Consider the following 22,459-nt stretch of genomic DNA (forward strand, 5'->3'; position numbering starts at 1 on the left):
TGTCCTGAAGAAAAGGGAAAAATATTCGGGCAGGAATACTGACCTCCACAAAGTGTAACACCATAAGGTCAAATGTTGTTCTTGAGAAAAGGATCAGTGAACCTGCAGACTAGTACACTAATGTACTCAAATGTAAGATTATACACTAGGAAGGAATAGTTGTCCATAGCTTTTAAAAAGGGTTTCTGATGGGCTGCCGCAGTCTTGCATCATGTGACACCATTATGGGCAACCATGGAACCGCAAGCACGGATAATTTAAACAGTGAATATGTGACATTTTGATATTTTTGGCCCTATGCAGGTCCAGTCTGCTCTCCCAAAAGGTCAGAATACCTTTTTAAAGGCACTTTAGTAGTGCAACTTCGCTTTAAAGCTGTGTTATTGTGATGTGTGAAATGGCAGTAGCTGCCACATTCTTAATGCGAAGAGCTACACATTGCTTATTTCATAGGGTAAGTCAGATAGGTTTATTCTTGTTTTTTTGTATCATGAACGGTTGACACATTACAAGCACCATTTTGTCTATTCTATTTGAATGTTCATTAGTGACACAATCAAATATGGAATAGTATGTAAGGCTGAAAAAAAAACTTACGCCCATCCAGTTCAGCCTATTCTCCCCCATTTTTGATTCAAAGGAAGGTAAAAAAAAACTATGAAGTAGAAGGCAGTTTTCCCCATTTAAGAGAAAAAATTCCTTCTTGACTCCAATCTGGCTCGGAATAATCCCTGGATATGTAATTTGTGATGAAAAGTGCATTAACTCGATAAGGACCAGCCGATAGTAAAAATATGGCATAGGATTAAAGTTCCTACAACATAGCCGCGGACCTGGGGGAGAAGGCAGAAGCCTCTCTTGCAGAGTTTGTGAACATGGCTGCAGCTGTGACATGCCTGTATATCCATGTGAATGCTGCAGTCAATCACTGGGCTGAGCAGGCTCATGCCATGGCAGCAGCAGACAGGTGGGTATAGGGCACATGCCACTGCTCCTGTATGAACAAAGCTGGCCAGGAAGAACCAGATTGGTGGAGGATCATAATAAGTAAGTACAGCATCTTTTTCATTTTATCACATTTCCTACGTTTATAAAGAAATGAGCATCTCGGACAATTCCTACAGATGTTCATATTTGATGAAAGCATATGACAAAGCCTCTCACAAGCCCTAAACAAGGGGCGAAGTACGAATGACCAAACAGAATGGTACTAGCCTTCTTTATTCACAAGCATTGATTTTAAAAAAATGTCGTCTTTTCACTGCTAAATGCAGCAAACTAGTTGAGGCCATGTCAGTCTTGTCCTGGTATCAGTGTAAATAGGAGTCTTACTTGGACTATCCATTTTACAAGTGACAGGTTGTGGTTCCCACTATCCTACTTTTATAATTTCAAGTACTGGAAGGTAAGCAAATGAGAAATCCAAAAGCACCTACTTACTACTATTGGACTCACATATAGTAGGTACAGGTGCTATAATAAGTTTAATCTATGACTTCTGTGTAATATGTGGCTCATAAAATTCTGCTAATACTATGTACAAGTACAGCAGCAGTACTATACATGCTTATGTTTATATCTGTCTTGCCGTCTTCTCATGTTCTTGCACTAAAAGGCAACATATTCACATATCCTTGCTAAGCATTGCATGTGCTTGCTATGTCTGTGTTTGCTTGCATCACTGTCACTTTGTGTGCTTCCAGATAGCGGTGGATGTGCGCGCAAACGTGCTGCAATGTCTGTCACACTAACAGCAGTGAAGAGAGTACAGAGTTCGCCAAATCTGTTGGCTTCAGGTATAGCAACTAACCAAACAACAGAGAAGATCTTCAACTTTTTACTGCAGCTCTCACTTTTCCTGATTGCTGTAAAATATCCTCAGTATCCAAGGCGGCGTCACCTGGTGTAGCTTTCAGCTGATACGTATTTGACATTTCACACCGTATTTCTGAATACAATATACATAATAAAAGAAAACATTTTATTATGGAATAAAATGCTCTTGTGATGTGATATGTCCATTACTGCATGCCCCAGAGGCTGTAAACTAGTGCAAATACAGTGGATTAATGGGAAGACTGTTATATCTGACCAGAAGAAGACACAAAAAAATGACTAGGTTATATAAAGGGTCAGGTAGACTACACCTTTTCAAGTGCCTCTACAGGGCATATGGACATCATAAAGGGGGTATCTCTGCCACTTGATGAACAAGTACAGAGCTGCTAACAAGCTGCGGTTTTTGCTCTGGTAGACTAGTCTGCCCATGTATTACGTGGATGATGATGTACTTCAATGGCCATATGTAATGCTACATTTCCCCTCCAGTTTCAGGTCAACAGAGCAGTTGAACCCCTGACAATCATCTGCTCATCAAGGCGGCTCTGGGATTGTCTGTAATGAAACAGATTTCCTAATCCTTAGGCTGCATTCACACGAACGTATATCGGCTCGGTTTTCGGGGCGGGGCTAAGTTATGAGAATTAGCCCCGCCCCTGCCTCCTTTCATTGCAAATAGTGCAGAGGGGCGGAGAGGAGGCAGAGAGGGGGCGGGAGCGCAGTTCCTGCTCCTGGCTCTTCCATCTTACCCCCTCTGCAGATGAGGACGACGTATATCGGCTCGGCGTGAAAACTGAGCCGATATACATTCGTGTGAATGCAGCCCACGTATGTAAATTCTGCTGCAGATTTGTTGTTGTTCACCGCAGATCTGCATAGAACACATTATACATAGGGATGTACTCTTTAAATAATAAGATTTTAATGATTAAATCCAACTATAATCATAGCTGTACTGTAGTTTAGGCCATAACGTTTTTTTTCTGCATAACAGAACCTGTTGTATGTGAGCCATAATATATATAATTTAGTAATTATATTCAATAGTAATTAAATGATCTTGCTTGTGATGCTTGCCCATGTTTAATACACTTTTTAATATACATACATACCTATGTATTTGCCCTAATAGATGCAAATCTATACTTGTGAAACTTCTATAAACATATCAGAAATTTCACCCTAAGATGAATCATGGTCTATCTTTATATATTTAGGTGCAATATTTTTTTCACTTGGAAAATGTCAAAAAATGAGTCACTGAGTGAAAACTGTAACAAGTAGAGATGTATGGCTTTCACTCTTCTCAGTGTGGGAATAATGTGTTCTCCAGAATATTGTAGGCTATATTAATGTAAGTATTCAATAGCATACCAGTATTTTGTAGTGTTTGTCAAGGACACCTTGTGTGAGCACTGTGCGGCAGTCTGCAACAGATCTTATGGTTTAGTACTATTGGTAAGTGAAGTACATGAAGACGCAGGCTGGATTTAGTATTAGCGTCTATGAACATGAGTAATAGGCACTTGGTGTGCTGACATATGGTTTCTTTATGAGAAACTGCATTCTTCCCTAGAAGCCATGCTATAATGAAATATACCACCATCATATGGCATGCACATATATTCATTAGAAAAAACTGTGCTGCTGAATTAAAACAAAGACAAATGGTATAGTAGAGCCCCGTAGCAACTTATACGTGCCACACAACGATCCATACAAAGCAAATCTATACTGTATGTGGCGTACAGAGATCTATAATATAGCATTGTGCATGGTCTCTTAGCATATGATATACAGTGAGCAAAGCCAAGTTAAAGGCGGTTTCTCATTCATTATGCTCTTCTAAAAAAGCAATAGTTTTCAATACGATATTCACTAAAATGGTCTTTTTTTTCTTTAGAACATGGAAATTAATTGTTCTATGGATGTACTAGCTAAGATGTTTAACTTTTCTTTTGCTATACTTTATCAGTAATCAAAAGAGTAAAATGGTATTGAAAGTGTACCATGGTGGGGAGTAAAGCAATTATATATAAATATATGTATATATATTCTTTTATCTCAATAATCATAAATACCTAAACACAAACTTACAAACTTTGAGTTTGTACTGTACCTATATTTGTGTGTGTGAAATAAATAAATAAATATATATATATATATTAATGTTATCCTAACACAACATAAAACATTGCAGTTTTACTACATCTGTATGTGTATATATGTATATGTATATGTATGTATATATATATATATATATATATATATATATTTGTTAGAGATACAGCTCATTGCGTTGCATTAATTTAAAGGTGATTGCATTATTATTAATTATATATTAGTAATTTAGAGGTTACAGTAGTAGCTGAATGTTTGATAATTGTGTTTCAGTAACTTACAGTGACATTGGCATTTTTCATTTTGGTTATGCTTGACAAAGGGACTATAGGAAGTGCAGTCTATTTGCTGGCAAACTTAAAGGGGTTATCCTTTTAAACATGAATATGCCATCAATATTATATATACCTATCACTGATCAGCTGATTGAAGCGGCAGCACTGCAGCCTCTTCAACGTTTACGTCTGAGCACAATCCCGTTCGTATTTAGAATGCTGTATCATTTACAGAGGTCATTCTGAATACTACAGTCTTCTCCCATTGAAGTAAATGGGACAAGCATGCAGTACTCAGCATGGCCACTATAATAATACAGTGTTCTAAGGGTAGGCCATTGATTTTTAAAGGCTGGATAACCCATCTAATTTAACTTCTCAAAAAGTACTTGTAAACTTTATCTGGTCAGCATCTTCTATCAATAACAAAGTGAGGTATATTCTGATCTAACTTTAAAAGGATTTTATAGGATTACAAATTAAAAGTCTGCTTGTTTTTTCTTAAAACAGTGCCACCTTGTCCACAGGATTTGACTGGTATGACAATCTCAGTGTCATTCCATTTAATATACAAAATTAGGATGGCGCTCCTGAAGTTACGGCCAAATTATATTAAAAAAATATTTTGTAGTGTGCCTCAGCACCTCAAGCTTATAATGATAGATAGCACTTACCCGGTGCATAGCGGAGACCTCTGTATAAAGATCCCTACTAACACCCCATATCCAGATAAGCCTATGGGATAATCCACCGGAGGTCCCGTTGAATCCTGCTGGATTTTTTCAAGTACAACTTGAAAAAGTCCAGACGGGACGAAACGCGTTGTACAGGCAATAAACAAGTTTGAGATATTAATCATAGACCGGAGTGTGCCTGTCCCAAGGAGCGTGGAACCTATATTTTTCTACAGACTCTATTCCATTTAATATGGATGCTCTACAATACCAGACACATCCCACAGACAAACATACTGTAGCTGTGTTTCCAGGGATGGGGTAGCAGACCCTTTTTTCTAATCTGTTAACTCCTTCAATGTTGACTAATTGGACCTTTTAAAAGGTTGACTAGCACTAGGAAACTTTTCTAAAGTCAAGCTAAGACAGTGAACTTGTCAACTAGCTGTCAATGGTCTCCTGTCTAATAAAAAAAATAAAAAATAAAATTTAAAATCTACTCCTATTAACTATCCATCATTTCTCTTTTAGGGCAGGACTCTTATTCGCCTGACTCAGGTACTCAGATTGTTTTTCTCTTTATCAGTTTTGTATTTTTGTCCGTGTTGTTGGTTATAATAGGCAGTGAAGTGGCTACAGTAGCTGGGCAGACATCTTCCCACATCCTATTCACTAGAGTAATGATAATGGCACTGTAAATATGATCTGATTTAACTCTAGATATCTGGAGATCTTACAATGATTATGTGAAAGATGGTCTCAATGGTGATTCAAGTGGTTCCTCCCTTGCAGCAAAAGGCTTTAGAAGTGTCCGGCCAAACTTGCAGGAAAGGAAATCGCCTACTCAGGTAAATAGGATTTCTTTTTTATACAAAGTTGTTCACATTTTTTTTATTTTAGATGTATTGGTTGCTAATTTATGGCGGATTCCACTGTGAGAATAAATGGGATCACATATATACAGGATAAATATTAATTTATCTTTACTTAAGGTGATAAAAGTAGATATACAACGAAGGTATCAAGAGATCCAAGATATCAAGAAAGATATCACCATACAAGACATGTAAGATCAAAAGTTACAGACAGGATATACAGATAGTGTATCAGCAAGATACGAGAAAAACAAAACAATATTATACTTTTCATCTATCCCATTGGGTATGTGGCAAATCATTTGCAGGGGAAGACAATGTTTATCAGCCCCAGAGGTTGAGAGCAGACTTCAATACCATTCCATGGTGGTCTGCAGTGAATTTATAAACCATGGATGACGCTACACAATATTTTTGCTAAATTATTGAATGAGACATTTTAATAATGCAGTGAATTGTTTTAGATTACCTTAACCTGCAGATCCGAAACAGGTGTGTTTGCAGTGCACAAGTCTATAACATCATGTTTTAAGTGGTGGCCTGTGCTAGGTGCCCATACAAGCTATTAGTGTATGTTGAATACCTCTACGTTTCTGCTTATGAATTTAAAGGTATATAGTCAAAAACAGGGCTGTGAAGTCGGAAAGCCAAACCTCCAATTCGGGCTCTTCAATTTTCTCAGACTCCAACTTTGACTCCTTCAAATGTGACTCGTGTTTTTAAGTGATACATTTACTGCATTTAAATGGTAACATCAGGCTTTTCATCAAGCAATTTAGATAGAACATAAAATATATTTATTGGAATACAAAGCTGGAGTCCTGGTCAAAAATAGTCCTCATGGCTTTTATTGGGAAAATTGGTGACTCCCAAGAAAATGGAAGTGTCCTGTTTATGTTCAGTTGAGAGCAGAGTGGACTTTTTTTTTTACTGTCTCTTAAATGAACTTCCATTCTGTAAAAAAAAAATAATAAGAAATGTGTTGATACTGACTGTACGATTAAAGTAGCTGTGCGGATAGTACAACATGTCAGTGCAGAGTGCAATAATTTGGAAGTCGTATACTGTTTTATATTGCAATACAGGTCTACAATGAATGTGCATTGATGTCCCTAACGGGGGTGTGAAAATTAGTCAACATTGAATAGATTCATTATTCAGAAAAGCTGTACAGCAACAAGCAAAGAATTCAGGAACATTTATTTGCAAAAATGTCTGCTAGTGTTAAAGGGGTAGTTGAATGAAGAGCCATTCATCTCCATTTTGCACATTTTTGGGGGGTCTCGGGAGCTGGGCTCACAGTGATCACATTCTGAAAACTGATTGCCACTGTTATCTATGTGACTGCTGCCTATCAGTTTAATAGCTATTAGAGGGATAATGACAGCTTCTTAGACATTTGATGAGCTAATTATAAAAATTAAGCTCTCTCTATATATTAACAATATGTGTTTCTTTTGGACTTGACTACCCATGAAAGTAGTAGGTTGCTATGGTAATGCACTGTAATAGCAGTGCTAAATCACCAAGAACCGATGTAGAAGCCATGCATGATGTCCAAGGAGAATGAGACAGAACGCAAATATCTTGAATATGAAGATTATGCCTTTCTTATATGTATATGATAAATAATACACAGTGTTGTAGTGTACCACCAGTTACTAGGTGCTCCAGCCCAAATAATAAAGTGCAGCACAGAGAGGGAATTGCCTAGGCTTCACTTCAACCCACACTCCCTGCAGTGCATATAAAACTTGGTTGGGAGCACTAAACGTCTTGTAAAAGGTACACAGAACTTTCAAAACATACATATAAAATGAAATACACAGACCAATAAAGGGAAATGCCTACTTAGTGTTGAGGTTTCATGGCCATTTTACACTTAATGCAAGCAGAGTGCTGGTGGCCTGCATAAATACATACCAAACGCCTTCCAGCACACGGCATGCCACATCTTCACAGAAGTCTGGAGAGCAGGCTACATCATCAACTCCATGCAGTGTTTATTGCTACATATTGGCTCAAACATATCTAGACCCAGACTTAATAAAACAGTCTGCATCAACAAAGTAATCATTCAGGACTCTAAAGAACTCTTTATGACTCCAATTCCCATTATAATATTGTTTTAATCTCTTCGGTACCTATAATTAGATTATATTCAAATGAGCTTGAACTATCTCATTACAATGGTTTATTGAGTGCTCCATTGTCTCCATGCCTGAACTCGTTCTTCTTAAGTGAGATTTAACACAGCAGCTTGTGATGAACCATCTGCAACAATGCATAATGCTTTATAATGGTGTTTAGGGTTTATCGGAGACTCAGAGTGTTGTTACCATATGGAGAGATAGCATCAAGAACGCATGGGTTTTTTTGCAATGTTTTTTTTAAATCCATAAATCTTCATCGTAACAGAAACGCCTATTTAATTATAACTCCTTATTTGCACCAGACATACAAAATGTATTTATTTGTGTACCTTATACATCCTTAAAGACATTATTAACATTTGGAAAATAAGGATTGTTATTTCTATGCACTTTCACATTTACACATCCTTCCCAGCAGATACAAGTCCTTCAGCTATTCTGTACGTCTTTACACCTCCCAAAGGGATTGTCATTTGTTATCTACCCTAGCTTTCTACAGATCTTGAATTGTACATACTTCAGCTGCTGAAGAGCCTCTTCTGCGAAAACAGCAGAACATTCTGTGCAGCAGGCTTCTTCTGCAGTCAGACATGCGCGGTGCTCATGTACACCTGTTTTCTCTATGCATTTACATGGGTGATTTCTCCGCTTGAGTTCCGTCCAATTGTGATATGGACAGAATGCGAACTGTAAAAGAACCCATTATTTTATACACCCTGGCAATTTTTTTCTCGGAACAAGAATCCAAGATAGAAAAATCGCAGCATATCTAATTTTGGGCAATTTTTCATGGATGCATGAAAGAAATCACAACACACTTGCATGCCATGCAAATTTACATGCAAGTGCAACACGTTCTTTTTTTCTGTTCTAATTGGAACAGCATGATGTTTTTTCACATGCATAAAAACCACATGCAGAGCTACGCAATATATTTCAAAGCCAAAACGCATTGTAATTGTAGAAAAAATGCAGGATAAATGAGTGCAATATAGATCCAATTGTCTTGGACCTACATTGTACTCTGCATGGTAAATACACCTTCACTCTTGCATCAAAAGGTGATATTTGTACAAATTTAATTTACAAGTGTATCAATGAAAAACTTTCATTGACCCGTATCTCAGATCTGTATTTTAGCATAATACTTGGGGCATTCTGGGCTTACATGACACAGGATTGCATTTGTGGTTGGTCATTATAGTTCTAAGAGCAACACATCAATTATAAGCAGTGACCTCTATGGCTTTTGTATAAACTTTCCATGATTTTCACTGAACAAAAATACGTTTTTTGTATTAATGAATTTTGACAGTGGACTCAAGCGTATTGGATACATTTAAACCAAACCTGAGGAGAAAGGGTCATATGTTTCCTGTAGGATTTTCAGAATAGTACATATTTGGAATTTGGACACTCATAAATCTTCCATTTTCAATCCATTTATCTGGCTTAGCTGTTAGAGCAGGAAGATATTGTAGGAGGAAGCACAGAAAATACTTTACTTTTATTACACGAGCTTAGCTAATTCTCAACATTTAGAGCAAATTGCCAGTCTGCACCTGGGCTTGTAAATTCTGTGTAAATCATGAGTACTAGCAGCAGCCTCTTGTGCTCATGTTATAGCATCCTTGTTCTATAATGCAAGGAAGCAATAGTGACTGAACTTCCTTCTCATCAGATTTTACTTTTTATCCAGATTCCGCAGCAAATACTGCCCACAGACATGCTATGAAAAATCGCTTTTCCATGTCCACGAGCGGAAATCAATCACAATTTTCCGATCGCAGGGGGAAAATCACATCATGTCCTATTTCAGCACGGATGGCTTCCATTGAGGTCAATGGAGGCCGTCCGATCTGCGGCCCTTTTGCAATGACATTACGGAAGAATTGCGGATTCCGTGTCATCGCCTAGCGGAGAGGAAAAAATTCTGTACTGCGCATGTTAGGTGGCTTGCCGTGCAGACCATCTGCAGTACAGAAGAAAATTTTAAAAAACACACAGGTACGCGTGGGTGCTGGCCACGGGCAAGGTCGGATTCCGCATGCGTGTGCATTCGGCCTACGTTTAAAATAAACCATGTGTATATCATGATGATTGAACCTAGAATACATTCATCATAAGAAACCACAGGGTGGCGACACAGATATTAAAAAACTAATTGTAAACTCTGCAACAAAACCCATAAAGTTTTAGATTAATTTCAGAACTAGAAGTACAAATGTAAACCGTTTTCTTACAATTTAATTACTGCTTACACTTGCTATTAAAAAAAACGCTTTTCAACAAAAGCGGGCGCAGTGCTTGGAAGAATACTAGTCAGTCTGTTTCAGTAATAAGTAGCAGTCCACACATCCTGGCCTCACATAAAAGGCTGCAATGTCCTGTATGCACATACTGTTTACCCTAGAGATGTTACAGTTTAGACATCCTATGGGTACCACATAGCTGTTTTTAAATGCCATGATGGTCCCAGTTAAATTCAATAAAGGGAACTATAATAAAACTGTAACAAAACATATTTAGAACTTAAAATGCTACATTTGTATAATAAAGTAGAAATATGATATCCAGAGGCACCCAATGCTACCTTCAATATCATGTATAACCATGTGTGATCTTTACTGTCACAGTGAAGCATCAAATTATGAGGATTGGAACTGAACGTACTGCATTCAATACTTGACCATAGGCTAGGAAGCATCCTGAAAGAATGTTTATCTGCCTGTGTAGTACATGAGACCTGAGACAAAGGAATCATTAGGTAGACCATCTCTACATAGACCCATCTAACACCAGTTGACAATTGGTCAAAATAAAAAGGAAAGTGGGCAAAAAAAGCATAGCAATTGGATGACTTAGTAATGGAAGAACATCTCCTGGTCAGATTAATCCAGAATTCTGTTGCACCATACTGAAGAGAGGGTCAGAATTTGGCGCAAGCAGCATGAATCAATGATCCCTTCCTGTCAGCTCTGTTCAGAGCATTTCAGTACCTCCATCTAATTTGAAACAACAGCAAGAAGCTTCCTGTCAGCATGGGACAATATTCCTCCAGAACAAATGTTACAATGAACTGCTGCAGTTCTGAAGGCCAAAGGAGGTCCAGCACTCTACTAGATGGGTGTCTCTAAATAAAGTGGCCATTCAGAGTATATTAGCTTGTGTTTATTCACACTGTAATCCATTAATCCAAATACTAGAAGCCTGACAATACTGCATTCTCTGATACTTGTGTCAGTCATGGCCATGCCTAATACAATATGCTTTTTTTTTCTACCAATAATTAGAAGCTGATTAAATCAACCTTTTTTAAATGGACAATAGCATTTTAAGCAACTTGTTCTTATATGATAGCCTGTGTGATAAATTGCAAAACTAAGATTTACTGTACTTTATTTACCTAAAATTAGGTATTTGTGCTAAAAAAAATCACTCAAGTGCTGTCTCCCTTCCACCTACCTTGTTGTCCACTGTCTGCTTTGTCATGATTGGCATCAGACACTGGAGCAGGTGATGAGTCATCCTGCCTATTAAACTGTATGCAGGGAGCACAGAGAAGAGGGAGGGAGAGACACACATAGTGTGCCTGCTGCAAGAGCTAATGCTGAGATATCTGCTGCTGTTTATACACATATACATTGCTAAAGTTTGCTGTATTCTCCAACATGATGAAATTATGTATGTGTGTCTTACAGACAGTTAGAAAGCAGGATATCTGCAGTTTTCTGTGTATAGTCTATAGAACATAGCACACATGGCACAGCAGAGGCTTCTCTGATCAGTCCTTAGAGGATGGAGAATCTCATATATATATATATATATATATATATATATATATATATATATATTATATACCCTGCAGAGTGGAAAAAGGGGGAAAATACAGTATACAAAGTTATATAATAGCCAGAACGATTGTTATTCCTCATCGCAACTTATTCTGAGAAATCAACTGAAAAGTCAGCTGCGCTTTAATGAGCAACTACAGCGACTACATACAAGACACTCCATTATACTTAAAAATGTAAGGTAAAATTATATTTCAAACATAAAATTATATTTTAAGGTAGCTATTAATCCTTTTTATATGCTAGCAAGTTTTGAAAATGCTCCCTGTTAGGAGAAAGATTCTGGATGAATGAAAAAGGGGAGCCGAAGCAAGGTGGGGATCACCATCTATATCTACATCCACACATACATTCCCATATTTGTCGCTATTCAGGTCATGTAACATCTCCATAATAATGTAGATGGTGTTTTGAATGCACACAAGGTCTTCAGGATCACACAGCACTCGACAAAAATAATGAGGCAGATTTATCAATCGCTTCATATAATGCATCAATGAGCAACAATAAAAAATGGTGCAAATTTAGCCATGTTTATGAAAGTTGGACTGTACATGTGTCACAACTCACTACATATGTTACTTGCTCCTCTTTACTTTATTCCACGTAATGGCTGCTGTACATGCACACCTATCTTAGGCCAAACAAATGCTGCAGGTCTTTAATAAATATGTTGCATTTTACAACATTAAGCCACCCTGTTTTATTAGACAGTTTTAAAAACTGTAGGCAGAATAGGCTGAAAAAGTGAAGAGCATCATTCTGACCAATTTCAGAAACACACTAAGAGCTCATGCCCACGGCCGTGACAGACTCCGCCAGCGGAATATCACAATGGACTCAGTCACAGCTCCCCCCCCCCCCCCCCAAAGACCCCATACTCACCTCCCGGATCCGTTGTGCACGTCCCGCCTGAGGCGCCGACGCGCGTACACAGTACAGCGCATCACGTGCCCGGTGGTGGGCGGGGTCGCGTATTCTTGCGACACCTCGGCTGTACTGACACCGGAAGTATAGCGTGACGGCCGGCTTCCATTGACTACAGTGGAAGCCCGCCACGTGTATTCCGGCGGCAAATAGAACATGCCGCGGTTTATTTGACGCTGCGGAATTCCACGGTGGAATTCTGCAACGTGAACATTGCGCTATTAGGTTCAATAGAACCTAATAGCTGCAGTGTAATGCTGCGGAAATACGTCCGTGGGCATTAGCCCTAAATAGGGGACTATTTTGCTATTAAATTTGTTGTTAACACATTCAGAGATGCATTTATTTACATTGGTTTATATAACATTTGTCAAGGGTTCATATTTTAGCTAGACAGTACAGGGATATATATTAGTGTATGGTTTACATGTGTTTTATATTGAAGTGGATAAAAGCCTCCACCTTCCAATGGCAGTGCATCTATGTGGTAAACGTTTTCAATTCTAAGGTGATGTACATGTGTTAGAACAGATAATCATCTGTGTTATAAAGGTGAGTAAACAAAGTCCTATGCATGGAGGGATGTAACACAATACAGAGAGGTATCAGATTAGCAAAAGCATCAATAATGGAGTCCATACAAAGTTACACAGGTAGCATCCAAAGCAGAATCGAAAAATTTGCAGAACCTATGTACACAACCTTAAATACATAAAACATCTTAGTACCTTATGTCTTATTGATACTACTATTAATCTGATGCCTCTCGTAGGCTAACTTCACACAGGCGAGTGCGATATTTGGTCATGACTCATGGCCAGATACCTCGCTCGCCAACATGTGATTTCGCCACGGATGAGAGGCATTTTTGTATCAAGAAGTCTTGCATCGCTTCAAGGAAGTAGCGATCTTCTGCTGTGGCTGCCAGCCATGACGGAGGTTCATGAAGTTTCACCCATTGTTTTTAATAGGGAAACATCGCATCACACTGTGCACTTAGCACACGATGCGATGCTGCTCCCAGTCCCATTGAAAACAATGGGAAATGCAATGCGAGGGCACACCCAAAGATACGACGTGACACAATTTGTATGACTCAATTCAAAAGAATGGGGTTCATATTTGTGCGTCTCACAACGCACATATCGCCCGTGAGAATCTTGGCCAGGTGGAACAGGCCTTAGGCTAGAGTCACTTCTGCGTTAGAAGCTCTGTTCGGATGTTCTATTTTGTCTCTTAAGGTGCCGTAGGACATGACAGAAGGTGGGCAGACCACATTATAGTTAGTTAGCTTCGTCTGGTACCATTCATTTCTGTCATAGAATAGATCAGGCATTCCAGTTTTAATTTTCCCCCATGACGGAACATGAAGACATAAAGTAAAGTTGTAAAGTGAATGTAGCCTTAAGTGTTTACCACAGATCATTTTCTATTCTAACACATGCGTACTATGTGTTACTGTTTACCCAGGTGGTCTTAGGATTATTTTTATACCGAAAAAGTTTACCATCTATCTGGATTGTCCAAGTCACTTAAAAATAAAAAAGAACTGTGTTGCAATTGGAGAATGCATAGATGTTTTGTATATTGATATGGTTTGGGAGCCTATAGCATCCTAGTAGTATCTACCAGTAACCAAGTGCTGCAATTGACTGTCTATACAATGATTAGACACTTAGTTAAATGTAGCATCTAATATGTAAAATATTGAACATTTTCATTCATCTAAACATGCTAATATAAGCTTCTTCTTGTGTTTCTTTCCATGTTATCTTCTGTTCTACGGTTCCATATAAATAACAGGCACCCCCACCTCCCCCTAGAAAAGGCAGATATCCAAGTTCATCAACTCATTTCCAGCAGGGTGAGATAAGTGGGCACATAGTAAGCCCATCAAGTGATCAGTCCAATAAGGAAAGTAGCATGCTTTATTCTGCAAGATCGAGCACAAATATGCAACAAACCACCACTAATCCACAGGTTTCATTTTCTAATACTAAATCAGAACAGGTGAAAAGTAAACTGCTGGAACGTAAGCAGGAGTCAAAGGAACGTAGAGTTTCCACCTTAAAACTAATTCTAAAAGAGTACTCTTCAGGTAGCTCCCCATCTAACACTCTTCCTGCAAAAGCCCATTCTTCTGCACACTTAGACTACTCACCCCACATCATGCCCCGTAACCCTGTTCCTGAAAAACACATGGCCTCCCTGTCTTTTGAGATAGCTTCAAAGCAGGACACCAAAGGAGAAGAGAATCCAGGATATCATCGACCTCCTGCAGCAATTTATGTGGACACTTTCAAGGCCCCTGCTAGTATTTCTGGACAAAAGACTGCTACAGAAAGACAAGTGGTATACCGATTAGTTTCAAGTGTCTTGTCTAACAAGGAATGCAGTGCCGTGATCTAGTACTTTAACCTAATCTAATAGTACTTTTTTAAGAATGGAACCTAGAATTAGTGAATTGATCAAGTAGCATGTGTCAGCATGTTGTAATTACAGGGGTCTGTGTATCAATGCAGAGGTCAGAGCTTCACAGTACCCTCGGACTGTAAATCTGTAGAGGTTCTATCAGAGAGAACAATAATGTAAGATTCATTTATTTTAATATTTGCTAAAATTTTAGCTACAAAATAGCTATTAACTAATTTAGCATTGATGCAAAGACCTCCTAAAGTGTTACTGTCTGTACTGTTCTAACATACTGTGAAATAGCCTCATAAGATGCAAATTTATGGTTATGCAATGGCTGTTTTCGAGATCACAAGGTTCTAGAATGTTTAGAATTTTAAAATCCATGGGACTTCTTCCTTCTAGTGCTACATCAATTAGGGTAACCATATAAATTAGATTTTGTAATCCCTTAAGCACAAGGGGCTTTTGGTCCAAAAAGACCAGACTCTTTTTAGGGATTTTACCCATGAGGGCTCAGTCACACGGGCGCATCGGCGCCAGTGTTTCTGCAGGAGGAAGACGACCGTACCTCAAGACGGACGTCTCTCTGCAGCGCCGGGAGAAAGAACATGTGGTCATGTCGCCTGTGTACGGGTGCCGATGCGCCCGTGTGACTGAGCCCTGAGGTGGGTTTACTGCCCTATTTCTTTTTTCTTCAGCTACCAAAATTATTATTATGGAGCTTTTTTTTCCCCCATGGAATATAGGGCTTTTTTTTATAACTGAATTTTTCTCCCTTTTAGTTTTATTAGGGATAAAAAGCTAAAAAAAATCCTATGGCTGCTTACTTTGAAAATATGTATATTTACACTAAAATGAACAGGCATTGGTTCCTCATTTTGTTTTGGATGTTTTGATATAAAATTTTATAGTCTCGGATTACAGGGTGTATATGGCGATGGTTTAGGTTGGCATTGGGTCGTGTATATATATATATATAAATTTATATTTTATTCTTTTGTCTTTTTTACTTATTTTTGTAACACATTCTTTTTAACATCTATATTCCCCATGACATCATATAAGTCCTCCAGGGGGTCATTCACATTTACCTTTTTTTTTTTTATTTCACAATTTTCCACTGTAACTAGGGCATCAATAGGACCCTGCAGCACGCGCAAATCGCGCGAAAAAACGCCCGTCTGACTAAGGCTTGAATGTGTCTTTCTGCTCTCTTTTGCATCTCCCAGACAGAAGTCACTGGGAAGCTGTTGATTAAGGCCTCATGTCCACAGGTAAAAGATGATTTTAAATCCGCAGCGGATCACCCGCATGCGGATCCGCACCCCATAGGGATGCATTGACCATCCGCAGGTAGATAAATACCCGCGGATAGTCAATAAAAGTGAATTTTAAAAAAATATGGAGCATGAAAAAAAATGGACATGCTCCATTTTCGTGCGGGTCTTCCGCGTGGACGGCTTCCGCAGGCTTCTATTGAAGCCTATGGAAGCCGTCCGGATCTGCGGGAGACCTAAAATCAGAATATACTCACCTGTTCCAGATCTTCCCTTCTTCACAGCTTGATCTTCTCTCCGTCGCGGCCGGATCTTTTTTCTTCGAGCCGGCGCATGCGCGCGCCACGCAGCCGGCGTGCCGTGCACATCCGCCGGGCCGAATACAGAAGATCCGGCCGCGACGGAGAGAAGATCAAGCCGCGAAGAAGGGAAGATCCGGAGCGTGCGGATATGTGAGTAATTGTTATTTTCAGCGCTCATGTCCGCGGGGCAGGAATGACCTGCTACGGATTCTCCATGGAGAATTCGTAGCGGGCCTAATTTTCCCCGTGGACATGAGGCCTAAGAGATTGACAGTCATGTAACTATATACTTTACAATAAAGTACGTAAACCTTTGGCGTTGTGACATGATGGTGGGGACTACGTTGACATTTGATATTCACATGTGAATTGCATGAGGGTTTCAACTGCGTGTTACAGTCAAAGCTCTAGTTGTGTTGTCTTCTAGTTTTGCCAGTTTCCAGTTTGGCTGATTTTCCAAGCTAGAATTTCGCCTCTAGTTTTGCTGGCTGGCTGTGATTGGCTGAGAGGACTGTCACTCAGCCGATTCAGCCAATCAGAGCAATCTCTGTCACTAGCAATAGATGCTTTGCCGGCTTGACAATGCCTGGCAGACGTCCAGAAGCTCCAAAAGCCGGGGGGACCCAGACAGCAACTAAAAGGTGAGTATTGATGCCGCTTGTAGTCCTATGTAACACGACAGATAACACAATGATAACTATTAAAACAGATAATGATGCCACCTGCAGTCCTATGTAACACCACAGACAACACACGGTGATAACTCTTAGGACAGATAATGCAGTACATGTAAGATACCAGTGAAGATAAAAAAAGCTCAGCGCTCCATAGAGAATGACTCCCAGATCTCCTCCATGACATATAAAAGGTTTCATTCTAATACAATGCAACGCGTTTCGTCACTCCAACTGTGACTTTCTCAAGCAATAAAAAACAATAACATACTTCCATGGGTATTAATAAACAAAACCAAATTACATTTAGGCCGGCTGCACACGGCCGTGACGGGCTCCGCCGCGGAATTCTGCGGAGGAGCCCGTCACGGCGCCCCCCAGAGACCCCAATACTTACCTGCGGATCCGGCGTCTTCTGTCCCGCATGATGCTTCATATGACGCGGTGGGCGGGGAAGCGGTTTCACGCTATCTTCCACTGTGCTACAGCGGAAGATAGCGTGACGGACGGCTTCCACTGACTGCAATGGAAGCCGTCCACGCGTACACCCGCGGCAAATAGAGTATGCCGCGGGTGAGGACGGGAGATTTCACGGTGCGATATTCCGCGATGGAATTCCGCACCGTGAGCATTGAGCTATAAGGTTCAATAGAACCTAATAGCTGCGGGCAACGCGGCGGATTTTCACCACATATTACGCGGCGGAAATCCGTCCGTGGGAAGGAGGCCTTACTCTCATTGTCTGCCAGCTAGCTGCTCGCGCAGTGGATACCACTTCGGGGTTGTATGAACTCTGGATAAGAGGGACCATACGTCATTAAGTACTAAATTTGGTGCCCTGTTGTAGTGCAGAGAGCCTAACACTTTTCAACCTACTCTGTGCGCTTGCTCTTCCATTCATCCCTATGGTGGAGTGCGTGCACAGAGCAGGCTGAAACGATTAGCACTGTGTGCACACACCAACTTCGTGGGGACACAACTGTAGAATGGGGAATCCAGTAGGTATGACACAACAATCCCTGGATTAACTGTTCCCTAACCTTTGAGCCCTATAACGTAGCTTATGAGGCTTAAAGGTCATGACAGGTTCCCTTTAAGCAGGATACAGTCATCCATTTTCCACAGGTATAGTATTTGGTGTATTTTATGCAGTTAACATGATAGGCTAGGTTCACATCACATTTTTGCTATACTTTTTTTTTACTGCATACTGCAAAAAACAGTACACTGCTAGAGCAGACGGCAACTGGATGTCTATAGAGCTGGATTCCGCTGCCTTTTTCACTTACACTCTAAAAGAAAGAATATACTGTACGTTTGGGTAGTCAATATTTAAGATAATATTTTAATGATCTACTGTATCAGTAGAGCTGCACATCAACATTAACAAAGTACCAATTCTAACGTATGAAGTTCTCCATGTTAGCTTCTGTTATAATGCCATATAGCATTTCAGCATTATTATATTCTTTATAAAAGGTGATTTAACAAAAATGGTGTAAAGGAAAGCTGATTACGTGTATTAATAGAAGGCTGATACATAAATTGACATACAACAGCCAGAATGATATGAAAAGATACTTCTTCAAGTTTTTAACTCACCTTATAGATGTTCGATGTGGGTGCTTTTGCTGACCAAGCAGAAGTTGAGTTGGTAGCCAAGTTTTGCCCAAATGCATCTCAGAATATCATCTGTTATTGATTCCCCTGTAGTGAAGATGTAAAACTAGACTACTGACTTGACATCTGCCATGTCACTAATGGCCCCCATATTGAACATCTGTAAGGTACATTCAAAACTTGGAGAGTTCTTATATCTTGTCATGTAATCTGACTATTGTACTGAATGTCAATTCATGTCTGAGGAAATCGGCTTTAGTTTGCACCATTCTTTTTGAATCACCCTGTATTTGCACTTCAATTCTGCATAAAATATCAATGATGTAAGATCTTTTCTTAGTACTTTCTGTTGTACTGTTCCTCTGATGTCTCCTGGAAATATGTGAATAAATTGACAACTGGGGCTTATTATTCTCATTGTTAATAGGATGTGCCCCAACAATGTCTGATGTTCAAGATGGCTGACAGAAAAGACTGAGTATGGACACAGCCTAATGACAAAGTTTTGAATTATTTATACATTAACAAGAGCAACACCAATCCTAGTTCCCAGAAAACATGCTCAAGTATTGCTATTACAGGGTAGTCCAGGTATTTGCTACAATAGACATGTCAGAAGAGCTGACTAGTCTACTTTAAAACTTAGTAGCTCTTTAAAAGGTTCCTGCATTTAAGTTTTAAATCTCTTACAATAAAGTGAACTCTACTGAATAGACTATCAGTACCTCTAACGTAATTAGTATATTCAGAGGAAATTACTTCATACTTAAAGGAAGTTCCAATAATACATCAATGACAGGTGACATATAATTACACATATCCAAAGGCAATCTACCTAGTTATTTTTAATGTTGTCAGTTCAAACGCATGCTCTCTATTTTGCCAGGATAACGTGTGTAGCTATTTAAAGACTTGTCACTTTAAGACCCATGTCTTTGATCTAGTGCATTGATGGCGTTTTCTGTAAAATTACTATCAGTACTTAGACTATTGCACAAGCAGTTGCCTAAGCTTTGTACCCTACTTATTTACCCTTAACCATCGCAGTGCAGTAATGAGCTAATTGTGGATTAATTTGATTTTGGTTTTATATTGACATTATAAATTGTGAGATTACAATATACAATGGCTATAGTCATATAGATATATTACTTCATAATCCTGGTTTAGTTACAGTGGTATAATAGAATATGGTGGCAAAGTAGGTACAGAATTTCTCACAGTAAATCAACATAATATTTTGTAGAATATAGAAATGTCTGCAAAATATTCTAAATTTCTCAAATGATGGTCAACTTAATATTCTCTTGCCCGTTTCTTGCTGTGCTGTATTTCGAGCCTATGAAATATACACATTGTTGGACTGCTTAGACTTAGAGTGTGTATTCAACCAGGAAAAGTCAGATATATCTAATTACAGATTATTCTTCAGATTCTCGTTGTACCTTTGTGACTACAAAACTGAAATGTCGAGTAAGCTTTATCTAATATGGTGTATCTTCATGCAAAAATATTTGCAGTGATAAGAGTAAAACGATATTTGTCTACAATATTTCATATGCCTATGAAGGAAAATTTGAGCTGTTTGTGGGTAATGGGTTTAAGTGTCTTCTTCTTAGGAAGCCAGTTTAAGATTTTATCTATAGAGCAGGATTTTAGACTAACATTATTAGTCCATTGACACTTTCTGACTAATGCTAAACAGACATAAATCATAGTACGTGTCTTCTATGGGGCCTATGTAGGAAGGGGACCCAGCCCAAATTAGTTACAAATATTATTTTAGATGAGAGGACCTAAGCAGAGATGCTCTTTCTGTAAACCCTACAACATTAAAAAGTTATGACATAAAAGTCTGGTAGATGTGGGTCCCACCTTGGGGACCTAAGAACACTCCTGGACCAGCTGTATGAGATGGCCTGGAATGTTGGAAAGTTAGGGAAGCAGCCAATAGTTTGTAAGACTGAGAAAAGACATGTCCTTCTAGGTCAACCTACACCCCCCCCCCCCCCCCCCCTCCGTTTAATTTTGATCCGGAGGAAGGAAAAAAAAACATGAGGCAGAAGCCAATTTTTCTAATTTTAGGAGAAAAAAATCCTTGTGGACACCAATCTGGTAATCGGAATAAACTCCAGGTTCAACAACCTGTCTGAATTAACATTGTTACACTCAAGAAAGAAGTCCAGGCCCCTCTTGATCTCTTTTAGTTAGTTTTCCATCACTATGATCTCAGGCAGAGAGTTTAATAGCCTCACTGCTCTTACAGTAAATAATCCCCTTCTATTTTTGTGTAGAAACCTTTCTTCAAGATATAGAGTGCGCCCGCTTGTTACAGTCACAGTCCTGGGTATAAATAGACCATAGGAGAGAGCCTTGTATTGTCCCCTGATATATTTCAACATAGCTATTAGGTGTACCCTCAGTTGTCTTTTTCCTAAACTAAATAATCCTAATTTTGATAATCTCTCTGGGTATTGTAGTCCTCCCATTCTATTTATTAATTTAGTTGCCTGCCTTTGAACCCTCTCAAGCTTTGATATGTCCTCCCCGAGTACCGATGCCTAAAACTGTACAAAATATACCATGTGTAGTCTGTAAAGGAGGAAGAACAATATTCTCATCATGTGTCCCTATACCTCTTTTCATGCACCCTATGATCCTATTTGCCTTGGCAGGAGCTACCTGGCGTGGGTTAGTCCATTTAAGTTTACAGTTATTTAAAATCTTCAGGTCCTTTTCATTGTACGTTTTACCCAGCGTTTTTCCATTTAGTGTGTAATGGTAACATGTGCAGGGTAGTCAAAAGGTATGGAGACGCCTAAAATAGAATGCAGTTATTGGGAATACCATCTAGTGTGTGTCATGTTGCTAAGGGGAAGGGGACAAATCTGTGAGGAGCAGTGTCCAACATGGTGGCCATTTTGAAAGCCTCCATCTTGGAACCAAGTCAGTATTTCCAAGTAGGAAGGGGTGCTTAAAATGTCATGTACCTTTATTCCTCACTAATTTATTATCAATTTTTCTGTGAGATGGAACACAACAATGATCCACTGCAGAATATGCTCTGTACTCCCCTTTATTTTGAATCTTTAATGCTATGCTTTTCTCCCATTCACATTGCACGGAGAGCAACACAGAAATGCTTGCACAAGCGTCCAGGATCCACTGTTGCATGTGCGCCACACTCTGGATTTTCACTCGGTAAACCCTGGACTTGACAAGACTCCGCAGGTAGAAGTCCAAGGAGGTGAAATCCCGCAAGTGCAGGAACCACTCAACCGGGCCATGACCCTCAATTCACTTCCCCGGAAACTGCTGATCCAAAAACTCACGGACATCACCACTGGAGGGACGTACCTCTTGAGGAGCGATTTATGGAACACCCTGTGGATTCTCCACGTGTCCGGTAGTGCCAGCTTGTATGCCAAAGAACTAATCACTTTAATGATAGGG

The 22,459-nt window shown here is 39.3% G+C and overlaps 1 protein-coding gene across 15 annotated transcripts in view; it reads left to right on the forward strand.

Moving 5' to 3' along the window:
* Positions 1-22,459, forward strand: part of SORBS2 (sorbin and SH3 domain containing 2) — a 228,832-nt gene that overhangs the window by 96,765 nt on the left and 109,608 nt on the right. For 6 of the 15 annotated variants that reach the window (XM_066573447.1, XM_066573433.1, XM_066573436.1 and 3 more), the window contains exons 4-7: positions 1,704-1,796; positions 5,441-5,467; positions 5,630-5,757; positions 14,522-15,070. In XM_066573447.1, the coding sequence (XP_066429544.1) occupies positions 1,704-1,796; positions 5,441-5,467; positions 5,630-5,757; positions 14,522-15,070 (797 nt within the window). The remainder of the gene's footprint in view (positions 1-1,703; positions 1,797-5,440; positions 5,468-5,629; positions 5,758-14,521; positions 15,071-22,459) is intronic. The other 9 variants (XM_066573440.1, XM_066573443.1, XM_066573442.1 and 6 more) reach the window with 7 other exon arrangements.

This window comes from Eleutherodactylus coqui, chromosome 7, assembly GCF_035609145.1.
Source record: "Eleutherodactylus coqui strain aEleCoq1 chromosome 7, aEleCoq1.hap1, whole genome shotgun sequence".
Taxonomy (NCBI): domain Eukaryota; kingdom Metazoa; phylum Chordata; class Amphibia; order Anura; family Eleutherodactylidae; genus Eleutherodactylus; species Eleutherodactylus coqui.